Source organism: Aptenodytes forsteri, unplaced genomic scaffold (genome assembly GCF_000699145.1).
Source record: "Aptenodytes forsteri isolate BGI_AS27 unplaced genomic scaffold, ASM69914v1 Scaffold257, whole genome shotgun sequence".
NCBI classification, from domain to species: Eukaryota; Metazoa; Chordata; class Aves; order Sphenisciformes; family Spheniscidae; genus Aptenodytes; species Aptenodytes forsteri.
Window position 1 is genome coordinate 9,608,688 of NW_008795194.1, and position 23,377 is coordinate 9,632,064.

Below are 23,377 nucleotides of genomic sequence, written 5' to 3' on the forward strand. Positions count from 1 at the left end.
AGGTCTTTTCCAACCTTAATGATTCTATGATGCTATGATTCTAAATACGGGCAAAAGCTGTCTGTAGAAGCAGCGCTCCCTTTCCTTGAAAGCAAAGGCCAACACGTACCATCTTTCGTTATTTTCCTTTGGGCTAAAGGGAAATTGTGAAAGGTCTGCTTCACGGAGAAGGTGGCCTCCAGTGAAACCCTCTGAGAGTAAGACAGTGAGCAGACCCAGAGGATTCCCTTGCTCCTACATTGCTGTTCTTTTACAACCAAAATATGCAGGGGTAAAGTAGCAGTATAAAGAGGGTAAGAGTGATTTTGATAATGAACTTCAGTTTTTCTCTTTTCATAAAAATGAAGGTGAAGTACTTTAGGAATGTCATTATCTTCTGCACTTACTGCATATCTGCAGGACTCGGTTAAGCTCACTGCAGCACAGGACAAGTGCGTTAGCTGCTTGCCCTGCGCCACCCCAAAGGCAGCTGCCTTGCACTCAAACATATAATATCACTGAAGTGACAGATGGCAATTGCATAAAAGATATCGGTATGACACAAAGCAGTAGCATGCCTCACTTTAGGGAGATTATAGAGGGAATTCAAGCAATGAATAACTACCAAGTTTTGATTTGCTTTTGATCCAGGGTTTAAAACTTGAGCTTTTGAGAATTTTCAGTGAAATTTCATGATAACAAACTAGAACCTCAGTTCTGAAATTATTCAGAAAATGCCACTGAATATCACACTAGGGTATTGAACTGGATTGGGTCAGGCAGGTGAGTCTTTGATCACACGCATCGAACCGAGGTTTTCCAAATATTCCCCTGACACAGCTCAATCCTGTAAGCATGGAGTAAAAACAAGAAATCGTACTACTTCTTTAAAAAACACAGCACCTCTGTTCTTCTTAAATATGGAAGGGAATGGGAATGGGAACATGAGCTCAGCATGTGCTGTGTGAAAGTTTTGATTGATGTGAAAAGACAACCATGCTAGGAAGCACATACTTTGCTCCATTGTGCTGCTTTCTTGGGCTGTAATCTCATGTAATTTTGCATCCAATTTAAAGGACCTCCACAGGTGGTTCTGCAAATGCAAGCTATGGCATCAACACAGCCTCTCAACTTCTTTCTAAAAACATTTAATTTTTGCCTCTCGTGTTTATTTTGCCCAGTGAACAGCAGCAAGCACATAGTGAGGAAATACCGTGGGCACCTCCGAACAAAGATTGAGTCTGGAGAAGGAACCATACCCGTCCGGTGTCATAACGCAGCTCAGACGTGGGACGGCGTGTTGCTGGGAGAGCAGCTCATCACCATGTCCTGTACAGACAAAATCGCCAGGTACCGTAGCACCCGATGTATATACATCACAAAAATCTTGCATGTGGAAATGAAGTTTGATACTACAGAGGACTACGGCTACTGGTGGGGAATAACTAGCAAGTGCTGACAAACCCTGCGGAAACAAAGACCTCCTTTGTATGCAAAAACAGACCATATATATAGGACAGAATGTAAATAGGACATTTTCCCAAATTCTCCATGGGTCGTTAGTTGCTTTTTACAGTGTGACAGAAATATAAACTGTCTTTGCAACATTTTTGCCAATCGAATTTCAGTGTGCAAATAAAATACATCCACTCCGCTCTTATTGGATCATTTACCACAAAACTTGCAAACCGACCATCATGCAGATAAACTTAGCTCGTCTGCACCCTATTGGATAAAGTGCCCTAAAAGCTGCTAGGAATATTTCTACTATTTTGAATGTCATTGCAGAACTTCTGTGTCACAGCCCCCTCTGTGGCTTTCTGCTCTGTCCTGTAAATACAACATATATTTATGCAGAATAATTGCCATACAATAAATATTTCATAATTATTCTATAGCGGCACATAAAATGTCAACACACTCACCATTCTCAATTTAGGGTGTTAACTAATAGCAAATGATGGCTATCACAAACAGAAAACAAAGTGTGTGCGTTTGGATGCATACTTATTACACTATTAGTGTATATCTATACATGCATGTATACTTATGCTCATAATTATATATCTATTATGTGCATTAGCTATAGATGTAGCTCTACGTGTAAAATACATTACATTATAGCTATAAAAATGTAAATGTTATGATCAAATTCTCTGCTGGAATATCATGCCTAAGAACTCAGTCAAATTACATCAGCCGAGAGTTTGGCCCAATTATTAAAGGCCAATATAAGCATAATCTTTCAAAAAAGCATAAAGTTTTTGTTTCATGCAAATGGATAAATTCTGCTCTTAGCTTTAACTGGATGACCTACTGAAGTTAAATTAGTCTGTAGGCTTAGCAAAGCCTGGCATTTTGGCAGAAAAGTGTATGACTGAACCAGCAAATGGAAATACTGACAGACTCACAAAATCCACCCTCTGCTAAGTGTAATCGTCACAACTGTTGTGTTTGCATGAAGGATAAAGAGCAACTTCTGCTATAATGTTTTCATTTATTCATAAAGAGATAACAGAAAACCCAACTGTTTTCAGTGGATCTCCCACACTGGTTTTAGATGCAGTTGGGTTTTCCAAATTCAGACTCATATGGACTCAAAAAAATAAACAAGTTTAAGTTGAGAATGGAAATATTGCACTCTCTGTGGTTTTGAATGTCATTAGCCAGTGAATTAAATATCAGCTTTGCAAACAGTGTTACATTTGCTATTGATGGGGATGTTGACTGTTATGCACAGTCTCAGAAGTTGGGTTTTCTCCAAGCACATCTGCTAAGCACTTTCAGTGAATCCTTTCCTTGTTGCCACATATCTAAACAGCATTAAAGTCTGTGAAGAAAAAAAGAATCTACCACAATTTTTTTCCAGGATAAAAAAAATCTTGCAGCTTTCATCTTTGATATTATTATTGCAATATTGTATGCATTACTGCAATTTTTATTATTTATTTGCACTGTAACTCAAATGGGCATGGGATTTTCCTAGACAAAAAAAAAAAAATCAGCAATTGTTATTCCCTGTTTTGAACAGCAAAGGTTCATTCCAACAGGGACAGTTAAAAGCTCTGAGACTGAGAAAAGGGGTGGAAAAAGCAACATTTGTAGGAATGGTTGTAGTGTTGTGGCACTACAAATGCTTCAGAAGTTTGGTTATTTGCATGTTGCATTGCACTGGGGAAATCTGCAAGACATTTTGCAGAGCAAATAGCCATGCATGCAATAATGGGTCCAGCTAAAGGGTTGCTGTGGTGAGAGCAGCGCAAGCCTGTGCCAAAATCAGCAGCCAGTGCCTCAACTACAGCTCCCAAAAGCCATAGAGTTTCAGTAGTTTGATTTAGGGGTTTTTTATTTAACAGGGCAGCTCAGTCAATCCCAATCTAGTTGGCCTATCCTACTGTATCTTCTTGACAAATTTCCTAACCTGTGTGTCTCCCAGCAGATCTGCTGGCAGCTGGCACAGGGAAGCTCCCCTCTGTCCCACCACAAAACGTGACACTTCCAAGCACTGTGGGCTCCTTGGTCAGGTTAAGAGCTCTGATGAAGGGAAAATTGGTAGAACAACTGCTGAATTAGCAGATGAAGAGAAAAGATCAAGTAGGCATGGAGATTCAGAAATCGATGAAGGTTTAGAGTTTCAAGGAAGAGGGAATGGTCATTCCTAATAAAGGGGAAGGATAGAGATGGGAAATTATTATAGAATTATTTATATATAGAGAGAATATATTATATTTGTGGGCAGTACCAGTAGTTACTGGTGCAGGCAACTCCAGTAACTAGAACTGAAGGAAACCAGACAAGGGACCCAAACAGGAATTTTGAGGAGAAAAATTCAAAGTTAATAAGCAGAGAGCATGGAGTTGAATGTAAAAAAAAAGTTACCCTTTCACAACGGAAACCAAGAAAGGCAAATGGAGTCCAGAGAGTGCTGGGGGCATCGCCATGGCATGTACCACGGTGAAGGGTCTGAAAGCTTCTAGAGAGAGTGCCCAAGGCTATCTAGAGATGTTCTCAGCCCTGGCTGCACTTGGAGGTCATGCCTTTCCCTTCCTTTCTCTCTCATGGTCACATTGTGAGACGTGGTTCTGCAATTTTATTTCCACCAGGCTCCTAATTACATATATTTGTGGCATGACTCCAGTTGGGTTCACAAGTTCTAGTTCGGGAATCACTGTGCTGGCGAAAACAAAGCACCAATATTGCAGGAAATGTTCACAACACCAAATCTTGCATGGCAGAAAATAAGAGGTCCCCTCAGAGCTGGCCACCGATGACAATGTTGCTGGAGATTTTTGGCTGCTATAAATGTTAGGTAAAGCTTGGCAAAGAGTGGTGAGAAGATATGGTATCTTCAATAAACTTTATCCCAAAATTCAGTTTACTACATTAAATATGATCTAGGATCAATTTTTATCCTTCTTATCCTCACCTGTAAGAGGAAGAAATCAAAGGTTTCTTCATCTGACCTTTGTTTCACCACATATGGGGCTGTTTTCTGCCTTCTTCACCACTGCCCGTAGAAAGTACTGGCAGGAAAGGAGTTCAGTGGATGAGGAGATTTCTGTGTGAGGGCCCTTTCCCTGCTCCTGCCTCCACTGAAGAGATCAGTAGGTGGTTTCTGTGCCACACTTCAGACTCCAAATATTTGCTCTACCACATAGAGAGCAATGTCTGCAGGATGCAGGACTCTGGTTGCACATTATCTGGACTTGTCTCGCAATGAGAAAAAAAGATCTCCAAAGCTGAAATTCATGTTTGCATAAGCAAGGTTTAACAAAAATCTGGCTTGTATACTTTGGATTTTATTGCTTGTAAAAGCCCCTCAGGAGCACTGGGCTATTAGAGAATGTTTCCTCTTGAGAACTTAGCCAGTAGCTGCTAAAATATACATCATTTTGCATTATTTGCAAAGGACACTGCTATCAGAATATCAAAGACCCAAGAACAGAGCTACTCAGAAAAGTGAATAATATTCTATAAATCATGTATCTAACGATTTATCTTCTTTCTTGCTCACAGGATAGCCATAAGGAGAGAGTGCTTTAATCAGATTTATTTGTGATTCAAAGGCATTTAGCAATTTTTATTACTGTCACTACAACTTTGAGAGAATTTGATGCTTGGTATGCATTATTTGGGCTCTGTGGCTGTGTTGAGATTGCAGAATAAACAGCCTGGTATCATACCTATTCCCTTACTGAATTAAAGCACAAACACTTCTGGCATGAATACTCATGTTATTTGGCTCAGGCAGGGAATTACGAGGTGAAATTCTGCAACTGCATTATAAAGGAGGTCAGACTAGATCTTGGTGGTTCCTTCTGGCTTTAAAAACCTATGCATTTATATGTGCAAATTTAAAGTTTGGGCTCTGTGAATCCCCAAATAACCCACCCTAAGAGAGTGTTAGCTTTTACACTCACAACTTCAGCGAGTCTCATGGTGCAGCTGAAGTGAGTTCAGCTTCTCAGTGCCATAGATTTTAGGATTAAATCACGTTCTTTAGACCCAAAGTTCATTAGTTACACTAATACCTAAGATTTTGACCTCCGTTTTCCTCTGTAATATACACTGTACACACTTGTGAAGAAGCAGAAATATCATGACCAAAATAATTTTGAAAATTATCAGCTGTTTGGGGAAAAATTTGTGTCATTTAACATTTTCTTGATGCTAATCATAACCTATATTAAGACCTTTATGTCAGTGCAGACATCACAGCCCTAAGAGAATTTAGGCTTTTTGTGACAGCAAACCCACTCATACAATGGGCCAAATTAAACTTCTTTTCCTCTCTCTCTCTCACACTAAGGCTGGATGCGGGAGCAGCTCGTACCTTTGCTTATTAGGTCAGTGCAAGGTTAATGCTGCTGGTGGTGGAAGTCTCTGCAGTTGCTGTTCAGGAGCAGACAAATGTTTGAAGGAAAATTGACATATATACACACATATACACACAGGTATGCATACACACAGACACACAAACACACACATTTAGGTAAAAACAAGGATATCTCTAAAGTTCAGCACCTCTGTGAGGATCTAAATGCAATGACCAAATATTAGGAAGGTCCAGCACTAAATTCTATCATCTCAGACCCTCAGAAATGTTCACACCAGTGAGGACTGAGAGGCACTCAGGTTCCCACTGGCTGTCGGGGTGAGCTTTGCAAGCACCCCTTTAGTGCCCTGGGGCCTCAGGGACACCGGCTCTCTGTTTGTGTCCCCTTCAGTGACATGGTCTTCAGCTGCTCAAAGCCAGCCCAGCACCGAGCATCTCCTCTCCCCTGCACGACACTGCTGGCTTCCCACAGCACACAAAGTGTGTACGTGTATGCCAGATTTGCAGGTGATAGTTCACATAATCAAATGCATGCATATATAAATAAGAATTTCCAAATGTCTCTACTGCTTATTCCTACAGCAGAAGAAATATGAAAGACTGAACAAAATATTAAATAACCATGCACTTCTCTTACTGAAGTCCCTCTGGATAGACTTGTAGGCAAAAGTCAGAGTCTGCCACAGAGTACGGAAACCTCCTTCCATTCCATAAGGTTTGCCCTCTGATTCATGGAAAACACTGTCTGAGCTTCAGGCCAGCCTCCTTCCACCATGGCTCATCCCCACCTTGCACACAGTTTGACAACACGTACTGCCTGTACTCCCTTCTGTATAAAGTTTCCTGCTCTGTGCTCTGAATTCACCAAGTTTATACACCTCATCACCAGCACCTGAGCTTCTTCTTCTTCCATGCAGAGAAACTGGAGAAATTATTTCTCCCAGCGTCAACAAATCCAAAATACCAGGGCGTTCCCCCCCACCAAATAACTGCACAGGAAGGTTTAATGGTTGCCATTGCCTGTGGTTTGGCAGAGAATTGCAATAGTGCTGGGAGCACATGGAGGAGGCCACCACGGTGCTCCACAACACAGCAGACCCATAGCATAAACAGGCTTTCCCAGGTCCTATGTCATCACATCACCTCCACTGCCATGCGCGTGCAAATTATTTTGAGGATCTTGATCCAAGCACTCAACACTAAAGTTTATTTAAAAAATCAGTTCTTCTCTAGGTGTCCCATTAGAGACTGAGTTGTGCAGTGCACTGCTCTTCCCCAAGACCCTCTTCCTTGATAGACCTTAGCAAGGGGACCAGAGACCTTAAGCCATGGCCAGGGTAGAGCATGTTCATGCTCACTGGGTATCTAGCTGATGTATTTACTTCGGAGACGTGTCAGCTTTCTGTGCATCAAACTTGCATCTCCACACACTAATAGCGTATAGACATACTTGTAAATGCATGAGCTGTGACACTTGTTCTTTTTCAGAAGTGAGCAACTGCAGCTCCCCTTGCAGGGTGCAGGCTTGGGGAACGTACTTTGCAGGGTGCAGGATTTGGAGGGAAAAATCCTCATAAACACTGTCTTTATACATCAAATAAAAGCCAGAATTCAGAGTTTATTTTGTAAGCTCTGGCCTTAAAATTGTTTTCTTACTACTGCTTCTCAAAAGGTCACCTTTAAAAGACTCTGTATTTTCTTGCCATCAGGTTAATGGTCATCCATTTCCTTGTACTTCACAAAAACAGTGACATTAAGCCCAGAGGTTAAATAAGACCTTGAACATCTAAATTATACCTCACCTGTAAAATGACACAAACAATAACAAAGGACCTCCAGACTTTGCATTACAGCATTGACAGTCTATTCTTGTCCCATGGCTAAGGTTTGTGGATTATTTGGGCCCACAAGCTAGCGAATAGGAAGGAATCTCTATTGAGAATATGTTCAGAGTATTGCAAGGTGGTGTAGTCTTAAAGCACTGTTTCAGGATTTAGCAGTGGGAGTCTGAAGTAGCATTTTACAAGATGATTTGAGCACATTAAGCTCTATTTAAATGTAGCATATAAAAATGCAAGACTAAAAGTCAGTGTTAGAAATTGGCATTCGTAGATCTATTTTAGTGTTAGCCTGTCGACCAAAGCCATTGTTAACAGAAGCCTGAGCCTGACAAGGTAACTCTTAAGAAAAGGTACTTCAAAGGCTGCATATTAATGTAAATGAAAATCAATTAACACAGCCAGATCTTCAATTAGAGATGATTTGTGCACATAATTTGTAATTCTCTCTCTTAACCCCTTTCTGTGTGACTGAGATTTCAATTTCAATCTTTCACCACAAGGTATGTTCCAGAAAACATATATAAACCACCTACTGTTAAAATACAGATCAAAAACTAATGCACTAGTTCCAGTTTCCAAACCAATAATAGCTAAATGGTTGTATAAATAGGAACACCACAGGTGTTCTGCTGAGCACAGGCCATCATGAACAACAATTTATATTGTGCAAAGCATAGTTGGAAATATTGGTAATAGAAACTGTGGTACACGAGGTTAACAACACGCCAAGCGGGTAAGACTTAAAGCTCTTAATAATGACCAAAAAAAAAGTCTTTTATAAAAAACCTTAACAAAACAAGCTTTGAAAGTCATCGGCAGTGCTTTTCAATGGACGAGGTTTCCAAAGGTCCCACGGAGACACTTCAGTCTCACCGAGCTTCAATGGCAGGTGGACACAGTTCCCTGAGAAGTTTTGAAGCATCGTGTGAATTTCTCCACATCTCAGTTTCGAAGGGTTTCGAGGGCAGGAGCGTGTCAGCATTCGGCTTAGAGTAATGCTACGTGCAGACTAATGCTGGAAATACTCAGCGAAGGGGGTCCAGGTGTCACACTACATCTCAGCAATGGGCGAGGAGCCACGTGCCGACCTGAGCGAGGCTGCAGCCCTTTGCACCCCCGCAGGTTTGTCCCCAAGCCCCTTCCTCAGTATTTTTATCATCCATATTTCAGTTGGTCCCGGGGAGGGGCCGTGGCCAACTCGCGCGGTGGGGTGATCCTACAGCATGCAGGTGTGGAGGCTGCGATGTGGTTATGACTTGGGGACACATTTCCCTGCACACCTCGCACACCTTGCCAGTGGTCCCAGGCTGCCAGGAGCGTGGGAGCTGTGTGGGGGCTCTGCGGGGGCTCGCCCCCAGCCCGCCCTGCGTCCGGCGCCGGGGGAGCACGGCATCTAAGTAAAGAAAGGCTGCCTGCTCTGGGATGCCTCCCAGCTCAACGCTGGCATTTCCATGATTGACAAACAGGCAAAAATATATTTATTCAAGGATTATCTATATTGAAAACCGGACGCAGGATTTTGTCTCTGTAAACAGTGCAGTAATATCTGCTGTTTGAACAAAAGGAAGGGTATACTTTCCTTCCATTTAAAGCACCAAAAGCTCCCATATTTAAGTCAAAAGGGGAAACATTTGGTTTTATTGATCCTGCTTGCTGAAGATATTGGGGTTTTTAAATAAGATCTGTGACTAAGGGAGCAGTGGGTTGATTTTCACTTTATTGGAAGGGTTATTACAAAGTGCACAGCATAGAAGTTATTAGAGATGCATGCTCTTGAAAACAGCCCTTAAAATCTTGCACAATTAGGAAAATTCAGAATGATCCAGCATATTTCCTCATAGCGAGAAAAGTCACTTTGATATATTGAGGACCCAAAATGTAACACTGCGTTGCCCTGAATAATAATTTTATTTTGAAAAGCTACATTTGAAGAGAGCACTTTGTTACAGATGGGAACACAGCTACTTTCATGGACTTAAATTAGGCTACAGAGAAATAGCTCCTTCAGAAATGAACACCCTTATTGATAGTTTCACTGTTGCTCAGACAGGTCTTTCCCTATCCTCCACCTACAAATAATCCCATAGATGTTGAGATATCAAAGGACTGAGTCAGTACATTAGCCACGTGTGTTGGTCAAGGGATGAACAACACACAGGATAAAAGACCTTCCCCCAAATATTTGTCAGTTAAATCTATTGTTTATGCAAAATACTGAACTGGCTGCCCTCCAAGGTAGGTCTTTTTATCCACAGAGCAGAAGCAGAATGAGTAAATGAAAATTTCCCCCATCATTAATGTGCTTTTACTGTGCTCTGAAGGACAAGAGCAGCAGCACAAGGGTCTCATTTTGGCCAGCTCAGCACAGGACCCCTCTTTTCCTAGGACTTAGTGGGACTCATGCATCTGCTTGGGTCTGCTTTCCAGAATGAGACAACTGGCCAAACACTTTGCCAAACCTGGGCTAGACTTGAAAGCAAAGTTCCTTCCCTGCTTTTTCATCCCTCTTCTCTGAATGGATGCTGCCAAAACAGTGCTGTGTCAAACCGGGAAGTGGCCAGTGTACAGGTGGCAGTGCCATCACCCTCATCCCGTTTCACCACCGCCACGGTGGACACCAGCCTTGGCATTGCTCAAGGAGACCCTGCAAACAGTCCCCACCGAATATTGCCTTCTTGGTGTCAGCACCTTTTCTGATTTCTCTGTCCTTCCTACCATAGGATGCTGTCTGGTTCTGGGACAGTCTCTTTTTACACCACCTTCTACCCGTCAGGCATGGCTTGCTCTCGCACCCTGTATTCTTTGTTATGTTTCTCCTCCCTTGTTTTTTTGGTCTGGCCTCTTCGACCAATTTATCTTGTAGCTACTTATACCTTGAAGTCAAAACACACCGTGGCTGATACACAAGTTTCATTGCCCCCTACACCTATCTGGGTCTTCTTTCGGGATGGGAAAACAGGGTTGTCTCAAGGAACAACTATTGTATCCAGAAGCCGTGGACTGTAGCTCTGCCTCCGAATAACAGAGCAGACTTCAGCAAATCATACTGCCTTTCTTCCTTGATTCCCCAGGGTGTATAAAAATGGGGTTTTACCTCTCAGCAGCGTTGTGAGAATTTATTAATGTTTATGAAATGCTTTTAATACATAAAGGATGACCTGATCATGCTTATACTATAATTTCCAATAATGTAATTCCATTGCCATCCGAATCCTTTTTTACACTAGGATGAACATGTTCAGAATGAGGCAGAGAAATATATCTAAAGAAAAGGCAGGTTCCTTGCAAAGAATTTAAATTAAATAATCATTATTACCTTGTAATTTATGATCTGAACACAATCCCCTATTTTGGTAAATAAAGCTCAGATGATTTCTTGTGATGTGCATATTGCTAAAATTCAAATATTGTTGAACATATGTTGTTTTTCTGTTTAGCTGCTTTTTTCTCTCCTTCAATTAAATACACAAGGGTTTTTTTAAGGAAATGTCAAATGTTGAAAACAACACTGATATCTTATAAGTTTGCATCTGGACAAAGATATCACTGTCTAATTTTTTTACTTGCCTTAGAAGCTGGTCAGAGGCATAGTACTGTCAGCTGAACTCAATTCTATTTCTTAAGCTTGCATTATTAATTTTGCATCATGATAAGATATTTACTCAAAGAGGCAGCTAGTTCTTTTCTTTGAAAGTGATGTTATTTGCAGGAATGACCACACTTCTTTTTTCCCAAATGAAGTTATGCAAATCTGATCTACTAAAGTAAATGTTTCATAAAACCAATGACTGTTTAAATTGTGGGACTAAATTGTTTGTATATAAATATTACCTTTTATATTCCATTTGAGTTTTATGTAGATGAACACATTACTTTAATGACCTGCATTTACAGAGGGAGACAGGGAGAGTCTGACTCCGAAATCCTCAGCAGCCAGATGGCTGCCTTTTCTTGCATGAGATTAAAAGATGTTTCTCATTCACAGCCCTGCTTCAGAGGCAAATTAATATAGCCAGCTAAATTGCTTGTGTTTTTGGAATAAAATTTAAAGAGAACTTTTTAAAGCAATTGGTGTCACAGGTTCCTAGAGCAGATTGCTCTCCAGGTACAGCATGCTGGTTTTAAACATTCAGTAATTAATGGAAAGTATTCTGTGTTAATTGACTGCTTCAGGAAAGGGAAATATAATGACTCCTTATTAATCATGAAAAGAGACATACAGCACGGAGGCACTGCAATAATTGCACTAACGGTTGAGAAATGTTAATTAATGAAAAGAACAATGATGTAAGAAATTAGCTACATAATGCTTGCTGCTGATGGAGATTGTGCTTTAAACACATTATTTAGCATGGCAGCCACTGGATGTTGCCTTAAATAGCAGGCACCTCTTACCCTTTCCTTCAGTCAGCTACGGAGTTCCAAATGTTGCCGGTGTTTTGGTTTTTAATGAGCCAAAAGACACTCTCCAAAACTACATTTTCTGAAGTGTTTTCAGTTTGAACTCCTGAACTCAAAACTATTCAAACAGATTGACAGCATTCGACTTATATAAAAATATTATCAAGTGTAAGAAAGCATGTTAGTGTTTGTGTGGTGGGGAAGAAATTCTTGTTAGATGGGCTGAGCTAAACAGGTTTGCCAAGAAGATAGCTGCATCATTACTTCTTTCCCCTTTTTAATTTTTCCACTTTTTAATGAATTACCTGTCCCCTGAAGAATTTAGAGTGAGCATCCTGCCATATTTGTGCCTAGCGTGATGTAAAAATTCATTGAATATGAAAATGCAGAACAGTTCTGGCAACTAATCCAACAGCAGTAGTATGGAGCTCACAGTCATTAACAGATTGAAGGCCCCAAGGTTTCCACCATCACTCTATTGCACCTTTAAGACAGCAATAGGGTGAGACATATCAATCACTCTGAACACTTTAGAGTAGGTCAAACTATTGGTTACAAATAAATTGCCTAAAAGTGTAAGTCTTCAGGACCAGGATTTGATTCTTATGGATGTCTTCATACCTGCATGATCATTTGTGCAAGGAAATATCAGCCTGTGAGGCTTTCGAAAATTATTGACAATTTTGTGGGAATTTTGGCCACCCAATTCATGTGTTATCTTGGCTGTATAGCTAGGGGATGGTAGTAACGTACGACAAAGGGTAAATAAAGGTAGAATAACAAAAGCACTCGTTTTAGCTCTACCATTGCAAGCGTAAAATTATAGATGCAGAAAAAAATTTGAATTCTGCTAAAGACATGCTAAATGAATGTTCATCAAACACAAAATGCTTTTATAAAGAATAGCTCTCAACAGGAGGCCTCTGTTTGCAGTAACACAAGACAGAAATACGTCCCTTAAGTCAGTGGCATCACAGTAATCTAAAACCATCATAGAGGGGGAGTCAGTCCACAGGTAAATAATAATCCAACAGTGCAGTGCTTCATGCATCATAGGACAGGGACAGGAATAGTTTCTTCTCTCATCTCTCCAACCCATGTGCTGGCCTTTGTTGATTTTCCCAGGGCAGCTCTCTTGTGGCCATTCCTCCACCCATGTGCTTTATTGCTCCTGAATTTCTTTTCCAGATGGAACATCCTTGGGCTCCAAGGTGCTCTCCTCAGCTCCTTCATCGAACCCATGTACTTACACAGCATCATTGTGGGAAGCCTCTATCACACTGGTCACCTTTCCCGGGTAATGAGCCATAGAATAGAAGACATTGGTCAGCTGCCAGCTTCATACCGGCGCAATCAGCTGCTTCTCAGTGGTAAGCAAACACCTGCCTGCAAGACAAATGATCCCCTCTCCCATCACTAATTGTGCTGGTCACAAACAGGAAAGTTTACTTGTAAGTAAAACATTAGCTCATGCCTTCTTTTCTTCCTGCAGAGTATGAATTTGTAGAATGAAGAAACTGATGCATTTAAATCCAGTTCCTTTTTCGTATGCAGTGACCACAAAAAAGTGGATATCCACAAAAAAGTGGGTATAAGCTGACTAGGAAAACAAACACTGTACAAATAATGCTCAAAATGGAAAAAAGTGTATAACTAAGTAAAAGATTTCTAAAAATCAGGGAGGAATTTTTCAGTAAATTTTAGGTTTAACTCTCCCTGGTCCCAGTCTCCCTCACCCAGCGAACACACAAATGTGGGGAGTCAGGAGAACCAGCCCTCGCATCTCTGGCTCCGTGCATGCAACCCCACCACCAGTGCCCCTTACTTGGAGCCCCTGCTCCTTCACCACTTGCTAGCCATCATGTTTGGAGCAGATGGCCATAAGGAAAGGGCTGTTCGTTCATGTCTGAGACCCTGCCTGCTCAGCAGACCTCAGGGAGGCATTGCTGCTGTCCAGGGAGGCATTGCTGCTGTCCGATGAGGCTGCTGCCTGTCGTATGAGCATCTCCATGGCTTCCAGCTGTCTTTTGGGCTACTCTCACTACCACCACTTCTCCTTCCCAGCCCCTGTCCCTACCCCAGGTCTCTGGTCCTTTCTTCTCCATCCCCCTGACTCCCACTTCCTTAACCCCCAGCCAGGCAGCAGCTGTCCAGCCTCATCCCAGCAAAATCCCACAAAGTCTTGAATGCCTTCAGATCCTCATGAGGCATGTGAGTGCTAAGGGCCACCAGTTCTGCACAGGATTAGACCCTTATTTTACTCTTAGACTCTGATAATTGTTCTTCAGGAGGATTCCCTAAGAACCAATACAATGTCAGGGTTACAGAGTTGGGAGGTCAGGATGCTTTAGTGGAGTACACCATTGCCTTTCAAAGTCCTCTAGGTTCCTCAGTCAGGAGAGTGCTGTTTTATCCCTTATCTATTTCATGCTCTTTTTTTTTTCTTTTTTAAAGTGTCCTTGTGACAAAATTAGTTTGGCTGAGGCAGAAGTGATAGTTTAGCCACTGGGGAAATTCTCAGGTTCTGTGTGGTTTAGTACATCTGGCAAGCGTAATGTGCATGTACGTGTTATGAGGTGAGTAGGTCAAAAGGCTTATCCTTATTTGAACAGCTTATCTCCATTTTTTAACTCTTCAGTGCAGCTAGCCAAAGACTGTGCAATGCAAGTATGCAGGAAACTGCTCCACACTCCTCCTCCACCCTATGTCCCCTCCTGTCCCTCTTGCCCTGGTCCAGCATGGGCATGACTCAGGCCCCTCTTCCTTCCCATGCCACATCATGGGATGGAGGAAAGGACTCGCAGCTGGTCAGGAAAAATCTTCCCATTTCCCGAACCTGGCTGTTATTTTGGCAACACACCCCCATCTGCCAGAAACCTCTGCATCTCCCACTGGGGAAGTTGATCTCATCTTGTGCCAGCCCTAACGCATTATAAGTCCACCCATACATTAAGATCAAAATCACACCCACTTTCACTGTGTCTGCAGGACATACAGGGAAACCCACTTGAACTATTGAAGGACTGAAAACACAATAAGTAATTTAATAAGAGATTTAACCACAGAACAGCTATTGCTTTGCTGGGTTGGCCTTGCGGTGTAAAAGTAATGGCTCATACTTGGCCCAAGTGTGTATTTATGTCCAAGAGTCATTGCCAGAGACTTCAAGGGAGTTAGAAATGCATCAGAGGGGCCCTTGTGTCACTTTAAATACCTGCATGTTTCATGGCTGGCTTCCTCCTTCCCAGAGACTTCTGTTTGGAAAAGCTTTCACTTTGCTTTCGGTTGTGTTTGTGGGTTTTCTTCAGCCCAGGAGAAGCAGTGGGAGGAATCTGTCTCTCTCTGTCTACATTGTTTTTGTCTCCAAAGCCATTATTTGTAATCTTCCCTCCCTACAAATCCCAGGGAGCCAATACTGCTTAAAACTTACATTGCTGAGGCTTGTGCTGCATTTCTCTTACCTGGAAAACTGTGCCGACAGCATATCCAGTGACTAAGGAGATGGGCACCTGGCAAAAGCCATACTGAATGCATTACAGACCAAATCTCAGCAATCTCAGCCAGGCAACTCCACCTCCCACACTCGTCTCAGAGATCAGGCCAGCCAGGGATTTCAAATTGCAGGAGTCCTTCAATTATAAGGGTGCCAATTATTTTGTCACTTGATCATAGCAGTACAAACATTTCAATGGAGAGGAGAGTCACAGTGTGTGATGAGATATCCTGAGATAACTCCTTGGCTCCACAGAAAAATAATCAGTCAGGTTTTCCACTCACACCAGTCCCAGCCAGATGGAAATCCACTCATTCACTGGGATTACTTTTGGGTGTATTTTTTAGAAGAAAGAAAAGCCCTGTGTCATTTTTATTTCCTGTTCTCTTAAGATTGAGGCCATTCTAAAGGGTATCCTGAAGAGGCATGAGGTTTTGCTAGGAAAGAGAGGAGAATGAGAACAGATTTCAGTTCATATCCCACAATACTCAAGTTCATATTATTTGTACAAAGACTTTTCTTTTCCTTCCAGCTTCTCTGGTCTCCTATTTTAGTCTTTGTTGTGTTGGATTTAAGGAGGATGTTTTACATAAAGGAGAGAAAAATATCTAGATTATTTGGGTGTTACCTTTCAAATAAAATCAGAACAATTATTTCTCAAAAGAAAAACATGAAAAAAGTGTTTAAAAAGATCAAAACCAACAATCAGAGAATATATCTAGGCTCTATATTTGCATCTGTCATGAGTCTCATGGTTTTTTCTTTAAAGCCTCTTCTCTTGCTTTCGGAAAATGATGTGAAAATATCTTCTACTTACCTAAATACATGTGCTTATATATGATAGTTGGGAAGAGAAAGCATGAAAGCTAAACCAGCACAGAGGTTTTTCCAGGCACTGGGGCAAGCTCCCGGCGTTCACAGTAGTCCACCGAGAGCAGAGGCATGTCCCAGGCTGAGCAGGGGTGTACAGCCCCCATCTGATGGGCACCCACAGCCTGCTCTGTCCTCCGTGCAGCCTTTTCTTCTTTTCCTCTGGTCAGTGTTTTCACAACATTTTTATTTATTTAGTGGCCTGTGGCAACTTTGCACAACAGGGTGTTTGCTATTGTGCTTTTGGCACTCAAGTCCTCTAAGCTTTTGGGTGCTATCTCGACAGAGAGTGGTGCATAGTGTCAAACAGCTTATTTTGATCTGTTTGCATCTTGTTCTGTATAGAGGCGTTTGAATAGTGCCAGAGAGCTATCTGATTTTCAAGCTCTCAGTTTATATCCTGTTGCCTATGTGAACTGGAGTTTTAGATGCAGACTGATCTGTTATCTTGGGGGGGGGGGGGGGATGAGAGAAAAAAAAGGGGGGGGGGGGGGGGGAAGGAATTGAAAGAGGTATTAATACGACATGAATGTGTTTACAAATCCTGGGTGAGGTTATGACTTAGCTGTAATTCTCTTCTACACACAGTAGCGAGTTTAGTCCCAGTGACTGAGATGATTTCTGCAATTCCAGCTTTGCCACAGATACAAAGTGGTTGTGCCATATAATTTTTTCCCTTCAATGGCCACCTTTCTCTCTCTGTGTGTGCTCAGTCCCATCTGGTTCTTGTGGCTCCCTCCCAGGGCAGAGGGGACCACACTGGAAGGAGCAGAGGGAGCATGTCCCTCACCAACATTGCTTCCCATGATGCTGAGAGGCCCCAGGCAGGAGGCTGGAGCTGGCTGCAGAGGCAGCGTCTCTGCCATAGATGACCCTGCATAGCCTTCCACCTCTCCCTGGTCTCACTCAGGGGTCTACCAAGCTCAGCATGTTTAAATGCAGCAATGGATGCCGGGTTTCCACCAGCCCCCATCTCCTCCTGTTCTGCCTGAGATCAGCAGATGCTTATGACGTGCAAGAAGGAACACTTTGGAAAGGACGGGCTTTGATCTCTCTTCTTTAATCTTCTCCTCTCTGAACAGCCCGTATCAGTACTTCTCCCTCTCTGCAAAAGTTCTTTGAAACCCTTCAGTGAAAAATGCAAAGGACCGTTCTCTGTTGCCGTCCACCCAGGAGCAATGAAAGTGGGTCCCCATCAAGCTGTGCAAACCATGAGCTGTTGCTGGAGCTGCTGCAGGCAGGGGTTCTGGTGGGAGCTGCCGTTTGGAAACAGAGATCCAGCCCTGGCACTGGCCTGTGCTGAGGCGGCTGGGCCAAGCAGCCCCTGCCCACCAGCATGGTCCCCACCTGCCTGCTCACCACAGTGGTTTTTGTTGTCCAGGTTTGCAGGCTAGTGGCCCACACAGCAAATTAGTAGAGAGGAACTCAACAGCTGGATCCAGACACATCATCCAATGCCCACATTTTCCAAAATATTCGAACTGCTTCAGGTCACTCTGTCTTTTCCAGCCTTGGAAGCTCCCAGTGTTGATTCTTTGCTCCCAAAAGTACTAATGAGCAGGGCAAGGTGGAGCTCACTTGGTTACATTTATCCTGTTCTGGAAAATAAACCAACCAATTTCTTTATTCCTCTTATTTCCTTGCAAAGACCCTTCCTTGGTTTCAGGTACAAGAAATAAGAAAGCGACAGGAGTCATGAAAAGGTTGAACTACACTAAATGGTTAAGAAGAGACAGGAATTTACCTGATTAAAAATAACTCTCTCCAATGTAAACAACCATACCTGACCTTGAAGCCTTGATCTGCATTTAGAGCCAAGGGAGGTCTCACCCATAGAATCATAGAATCATAGAATAGTTTGGGTTGGAAGGGACCTCTAAAGGTCATCTAGTCCAACCCCCCTGCCGTGAGCAGGGACATCTTCAACTACATCAGGTTGCTCAGAGCCCCGTCCAACCTGACCTGGAATGGTTCCAGGGATGGGGCATCCACCACTCCTCCGGGAAACCTGTTCAGTGTTTCACCACCCTCAGCGTAAAAAAATTTTTCCTTATATCTAGTCTAAATCTACCCCCCGTTAGTTTAAAGCCATTCCCCCTTGTCCTGTTGCAACAGGCCCTGCCAAAAAGTTTGCTGCCATCTTTTTTAGAAGCCTCCTTGAAGTACTGACAGGCTGCAAGAAGGTCTCCCCGAAGCCTTCTCTTCTCTAGGCTGAACAACCCCAACTCTTCCCCCTGATCATTTTTGTGACCTCTTCTGGACCCGCTCAACAGGTCCATGTCTTTCCACGTAGGCAGTGGACTCCAGTATGCGATTCAGATGTCCAAAACTGTCCATGTGAATGACACAAAGGTCATGCAGTCACACCAGATGACCGAAAACATCTTCATTGTAGCTGTCTAAAATTAAATAAGATGCATTCCACTTAAAGATATCCAAAATATTGCCATTAGGACACTAACTAGCTCTTGAACAGATTGTTGCACCCATACAGGGTAGGAATCTTGCAGGCAGACACAAGGTGGGGAGCAAGAGTTTTCTGTGTAGCTCTGTGATGTCCACAAGACCATTATTAACTTGGATCTAATAAACTCTCTGTAATGATGAAATCTGTGTTTTGTATTTTCTTATCCCCCATTTGTACCCCCTATAATCCAGAGTCCCCGTCACAGCAAAGGCCCCCGCAGTTAATAACAGATAAATATGCTGGACTATGGAAAGCTCACCTGGAGGAACTCATGGCAAAAGCACTTTGCTGCTCAGTTCCTTTTAAAGACCAGTTATCCCATTAAAGCCTTTCTGAAAGATTTCACTCAGCAACCATAACACTGCTGTCAAGACCACGCGCTACAATCTAATGGCTTTCCTTAGGCTACAAAAAGTTTGCCTGCAAGGTGGAAAAAGATCTATAGGAATTGCTAAATTATTCTCTCTAAGGTACTCGGACTGGCAACATTTAACTGATGGTGACAACAGCATGTGCAGTGCACAATGTCAGCGTGTTCACTCAAGGAGGTCTCATGTGCCACAAGGACCCACCACATGTTAGCAGCCTCTGAAGGTTTTGAGTGCTGGATGTTACTGGTGTCCTTCTCTCCTGCTAGGAGTTAGCCACGCTGATGCTCGGCAGCCTGGAAAATCTCCCAGCTTCAGTGTGAACTGGATTGTGGGGAACACTGACCTGGAGGTTATCAACGCCACAACAGGGAAGAGGACCTGCGGGAGTCCCTCACGGCTCTGCAAGCACATGTTCTTCACTCGGTGGGCAAAGCTTCATGGCAAGGTAGGTCTGATGCACTGACAGGACACTGCCACCAGCCCTAGGTGGGCTAGTCCTTACCCCAAAGTCAACCCTGTTTTAGCAATCTCATGATGAAGCTGCAGCCTCCACAGGTGTCCTGTGTCCCTTCTGGTAGGGCCTGGGAGAGGATCAGGAGCCAAGAGCCTTTGGGTCAGCTATGGGAGCTGAGAGTCCAAAGAAAGCCAAGGGCAGAAACCCAGGCGGGTTTGGAGGGGAGACAGGTGTTCTGGCTGTCCTTGGTGATGGAGCCATGCTCGGATGAGCAGTCAAAAGCCAAGAGAGTGTTGAGTGTCCATACAAGCACAACTGGGTAATTTTTTATGCATCTCACCCCAAGTATCTCTTTGACTCTAAGGGGAGTATCAACTCACTAAGTCTTAGAGGCCTGAGGGAAGTACTTCTTACAGCCTTGGAGGCATCTAACTCACTTCATTGTTCCATAGGGGTTTAAACCTAACCCCCCCCCCTAAATCCCAACATAAACCGCTCCCAATCTCATCCAAGTTAGCTGACTAAAGCAGGTGCTATGGATTGCCCACTCCCCTTCTCTTCCCCACTCTCCCAGATATGTTGATAAATCCATACAACGATACAGCTGCTCCTCACAGGGCGAGTGGCCAGGTGCTGAAGGCTCTTCAATTTCATTACACTCAGCAGCAGTACAATTTAATGGCATTAAAATTACAGGTTGTATTTAATTAAAATGGCCACCACCCCTTGACAGCCCTGCTCTCTCTAGGGTAGATGGCCATGGACTCCCCTTATTTGAAACGGCACCGAAGTCAACCTGCCTTTGTGCTTCACTTTACTTGCCACAGACAGGAGACAGTGGCAGGACAGATGGATGGCCAAAAACTACAGAGTGGAACCTAGGGATGTAGGACATATAGGAAGAAGCTTGGTGTGGAATAAGGAAATTTTCCTCTCATTATTCCTGGTTCTGGAGTCACCATTTCTCCTCTTGCCTGACCCTTCAAGGAGGTGCTGGGTGACAGAAGGACACAGATACCGACGTGGTGAGCCTGACCCCACCACTTCCAGGAGGAGCAGCAGAGAAGATGCAAAGTGTCTCTTCAGCCCACCTACTTTCAATGCTAGAATATTAATTTGCTATAAGGAGTCTTGTCAAGAATTGTCGTGCAGTCCGTGTAGAGTGGGAGAAGACAAGGACAAGAAAAATTATTTTCTTAAGTGCCAAAACCTTTTTACTATTGGGAAATGAGTGGAAAAGAACAAGGCAGAGTGATGGCAGGGAAGTCTGGAGCCACTTCCACCAATTAAGTCATTCAGGAAGGCAAAGGGACAGGCAAGTGGGGAGGTATGAGGACAAGCCCAAAGGGGTTGTTCTGCTCTGCAGGAGACCCCAGGGAAAGAGGCTGGTGGGACTCATCCCAGCCCAGGCAGTGGCATGACCTGTCCTAGCAGGGACCCTGAGCCTGGGGGGAGCAGAAGGGACCAGCCTGGGCTTCGAGCCCAGGGCTCAGTCACCGGTCGGCGGCACAGATCCCAACCTATTTCTTGCATAGCAGGTGGCATGGGAAGGAGGGCGAGAAGCACTCCTGCTGCCCCCAAAAAGAAGGGATCCTCGTGGGAACAAAACCTGGGACAAGCTGGGCCCCGGGGCAGGCTATGGCCAGGACTATGGCCGGAAGAGCTGAACTGCACCTGGCTGGCACTGGGGATGGGGTCGGGGTGAGCAGGAGGGAGTAACTCATGGCTGAGCAGGGCACTTTGCTTTTGACAAAACAAAGTGATAATGTCATTGGTGTCCACCTCTGGGTAACAAAGGGGCAGCTGGAGGGGAGCCACCACTGGCCAGACCAGCTTGTGGCCCACTGACGCCCGGGCTGGCAGCATCACCCTCCCTTGCAGGCTGGGCCAATACACCCCATGGTGTGCCGGCGCCACCCGGACTGGAGTAGCTCATTTCAGGCTGTGCATTCGCCTTTTCCTTTAATCTGCCTTTCAGCATCTCTTCTCTTTAGACAGAAGGAAAACAGTGTTGTTTTCTCTCCGAGGCCGTGTTTTGAGGGTACTTTTTCCTACAGGGTGCTATTCCCTGGCTTGTAAGCATTGGACTTTCACCTGCCTGCTTGCTCTAAGGCATTTTCCAGACTTCAGTTTCTTTCATATAATGTCAAAGCCTCACTGCTGATCCGGCACTGTTAAGACTTGGGCAGGTCAGAGGAGGTCATTAATTTAGTCCTTATGCAAAGCAAAGGGTGCTTGCTCCCACGTGTGTGCTCTGGGTGACGAGGGGCAGTGGACATGTGTTGCTGTCTCCTGAGGCAGCTCCCGGCGGGCAGCTCCCGTGTCCCAGCAGAGCACTCGGTTTTCCCACACCAGCACAAATCTTCATGCCTGATTTCTGCCCTCTCCTGGGCAGGTTTCACAGCATCTCTTAGGATAACACATTAAAGAGGAAAAAGGGGAGAGTGTGGGAAGGGACCCTCCTTCTTGTGTCTCTTGGCATTACTTCGAAACACTGAGCTGCCCTGCTCCCCAGGCTAAACTGAGCACATTCTTCAAAGATCCCCAGAAAGGATTTTTTCCCTTCTTTTTCCTAAAAATCATCTTATATTAGGAAGTAGGTTTTTGCCTTTGTAAAACACACCAAGATTAGCTACTGCCTATGCCCACTCCAAGGCAAAGCTGTTTACCCCGTTCCTCTTCGCAATGGCTCGAAACCATGTCACAGGCATTTATTGCTTCCCTGGTTTTTTGTTGTTAAACCAAAGGCAAATACACAAAGCACAGTGATAGTTTGTTTGTTGCTTATGAAATGTAGGCAGGAAGATTATACAGCTACTGAAGCCTCCTGTTTCTTTTGGCTCATCAGTTGATTTTTTTTAATTTTTTTTTTTTTTTCCCTTCTCTGATTTTTGTTCTGCAGCTGAGCACACGAATACCAAGCCATGGAGACATGCCATCGGTGTACAGCGAGGCAAAGCTGGTGGCTCAGACGTACCAGTCTTTTTTTTAATTTTTTTTTTTTTTCCCTTCTCTGATTTTTGTTCTGCAGCTGAGCACACGAATACCAAGCCATGGAGACATGCCATCGGTGTACAGCGAGGCAAAGCTGGTGGCTCAGACGTACCAGTCTGTCAAGCAGCAGCTGTTTAAAGCATTTCAGAAAGCCGGTCTGGGCACCTGGGTGAAGAAACCCCCAGAGCAAGATCAGTTCCTACTAACTGTATAAATCACTTGACACCTTTGCTACATGACCGGATCAAATCAGCTGGAGAGAAGGCTAGGCAGGATGCGTGAGCCGAGAGAATTGAAGCAGTTTGAGATTTAATAGCAACCTCCATGGGAATATTTGCTTTTAATTCTGTATTGGAAATACATAAATAGAAATGTCTGATGCACTGAACTCGACTTTAGAAAACTGCTTTTTCATGATCCCTTCCCAAAAACGTACCTGCCCAAATTATAATGCCACCCCCACAAAGATACTGCTTTTCATTGTTTATTGCTGTTGGTTATTACTGATTTGAGGCGTTAGCAGGCCACCTGTCTGATCCAAAATAGAGTTTGTTTTCCTTCACACAATCAGTGCAAGAGTCATCACTGAAAAATGGAAAATAGTGAGCAAAGACGGAAGCACCCCAGGCACACGGCATGACAACAGGTCTCAGAGCATCCATAATCATCCA

General features: G+C 43.6%; 1 protein-coding gene across 2 annotated transcripts in view; it reads left to right on the forward strand.

Moving 5' to 3' along the window:
• The window catches only part of ADARB2 (adenosine deaminase, RNA specific B2 (inactive)), a 118,254-nt gene extending 95,334 nt beyond the window's left edge, over positions 1-22,920 (forward strand). The window contains exons 7-11 of one of the 2 annotated variants that reach the window (XM_009278644.1): positions 1,161-1,329; positions 13,246-13,427; positions 19,525-19,703; positions 21,225-21,253; positions 22,749-22,920. In XM_009278644.1, the coding sequence (XP_009276919.1) occupies positions 1,161-1,329; positions 13,246-13,427; positions 19,525-19,703; positions 21,225-21,253; positions 22,749-22,920 (731 nt within the window). Of the gene's footprint in view, positions 1-1,160; positions 1,330-13,245; positions 13,428-19,524; positions 19,704-21,224; positions 21,254-22,743 lie in introns of both variants that reach the window. The other variant, XM_019471883.1, reaches the window with a different exon arrangement.
• Positions 22,921-23,377: the final 457 nt, after the last annotated feature.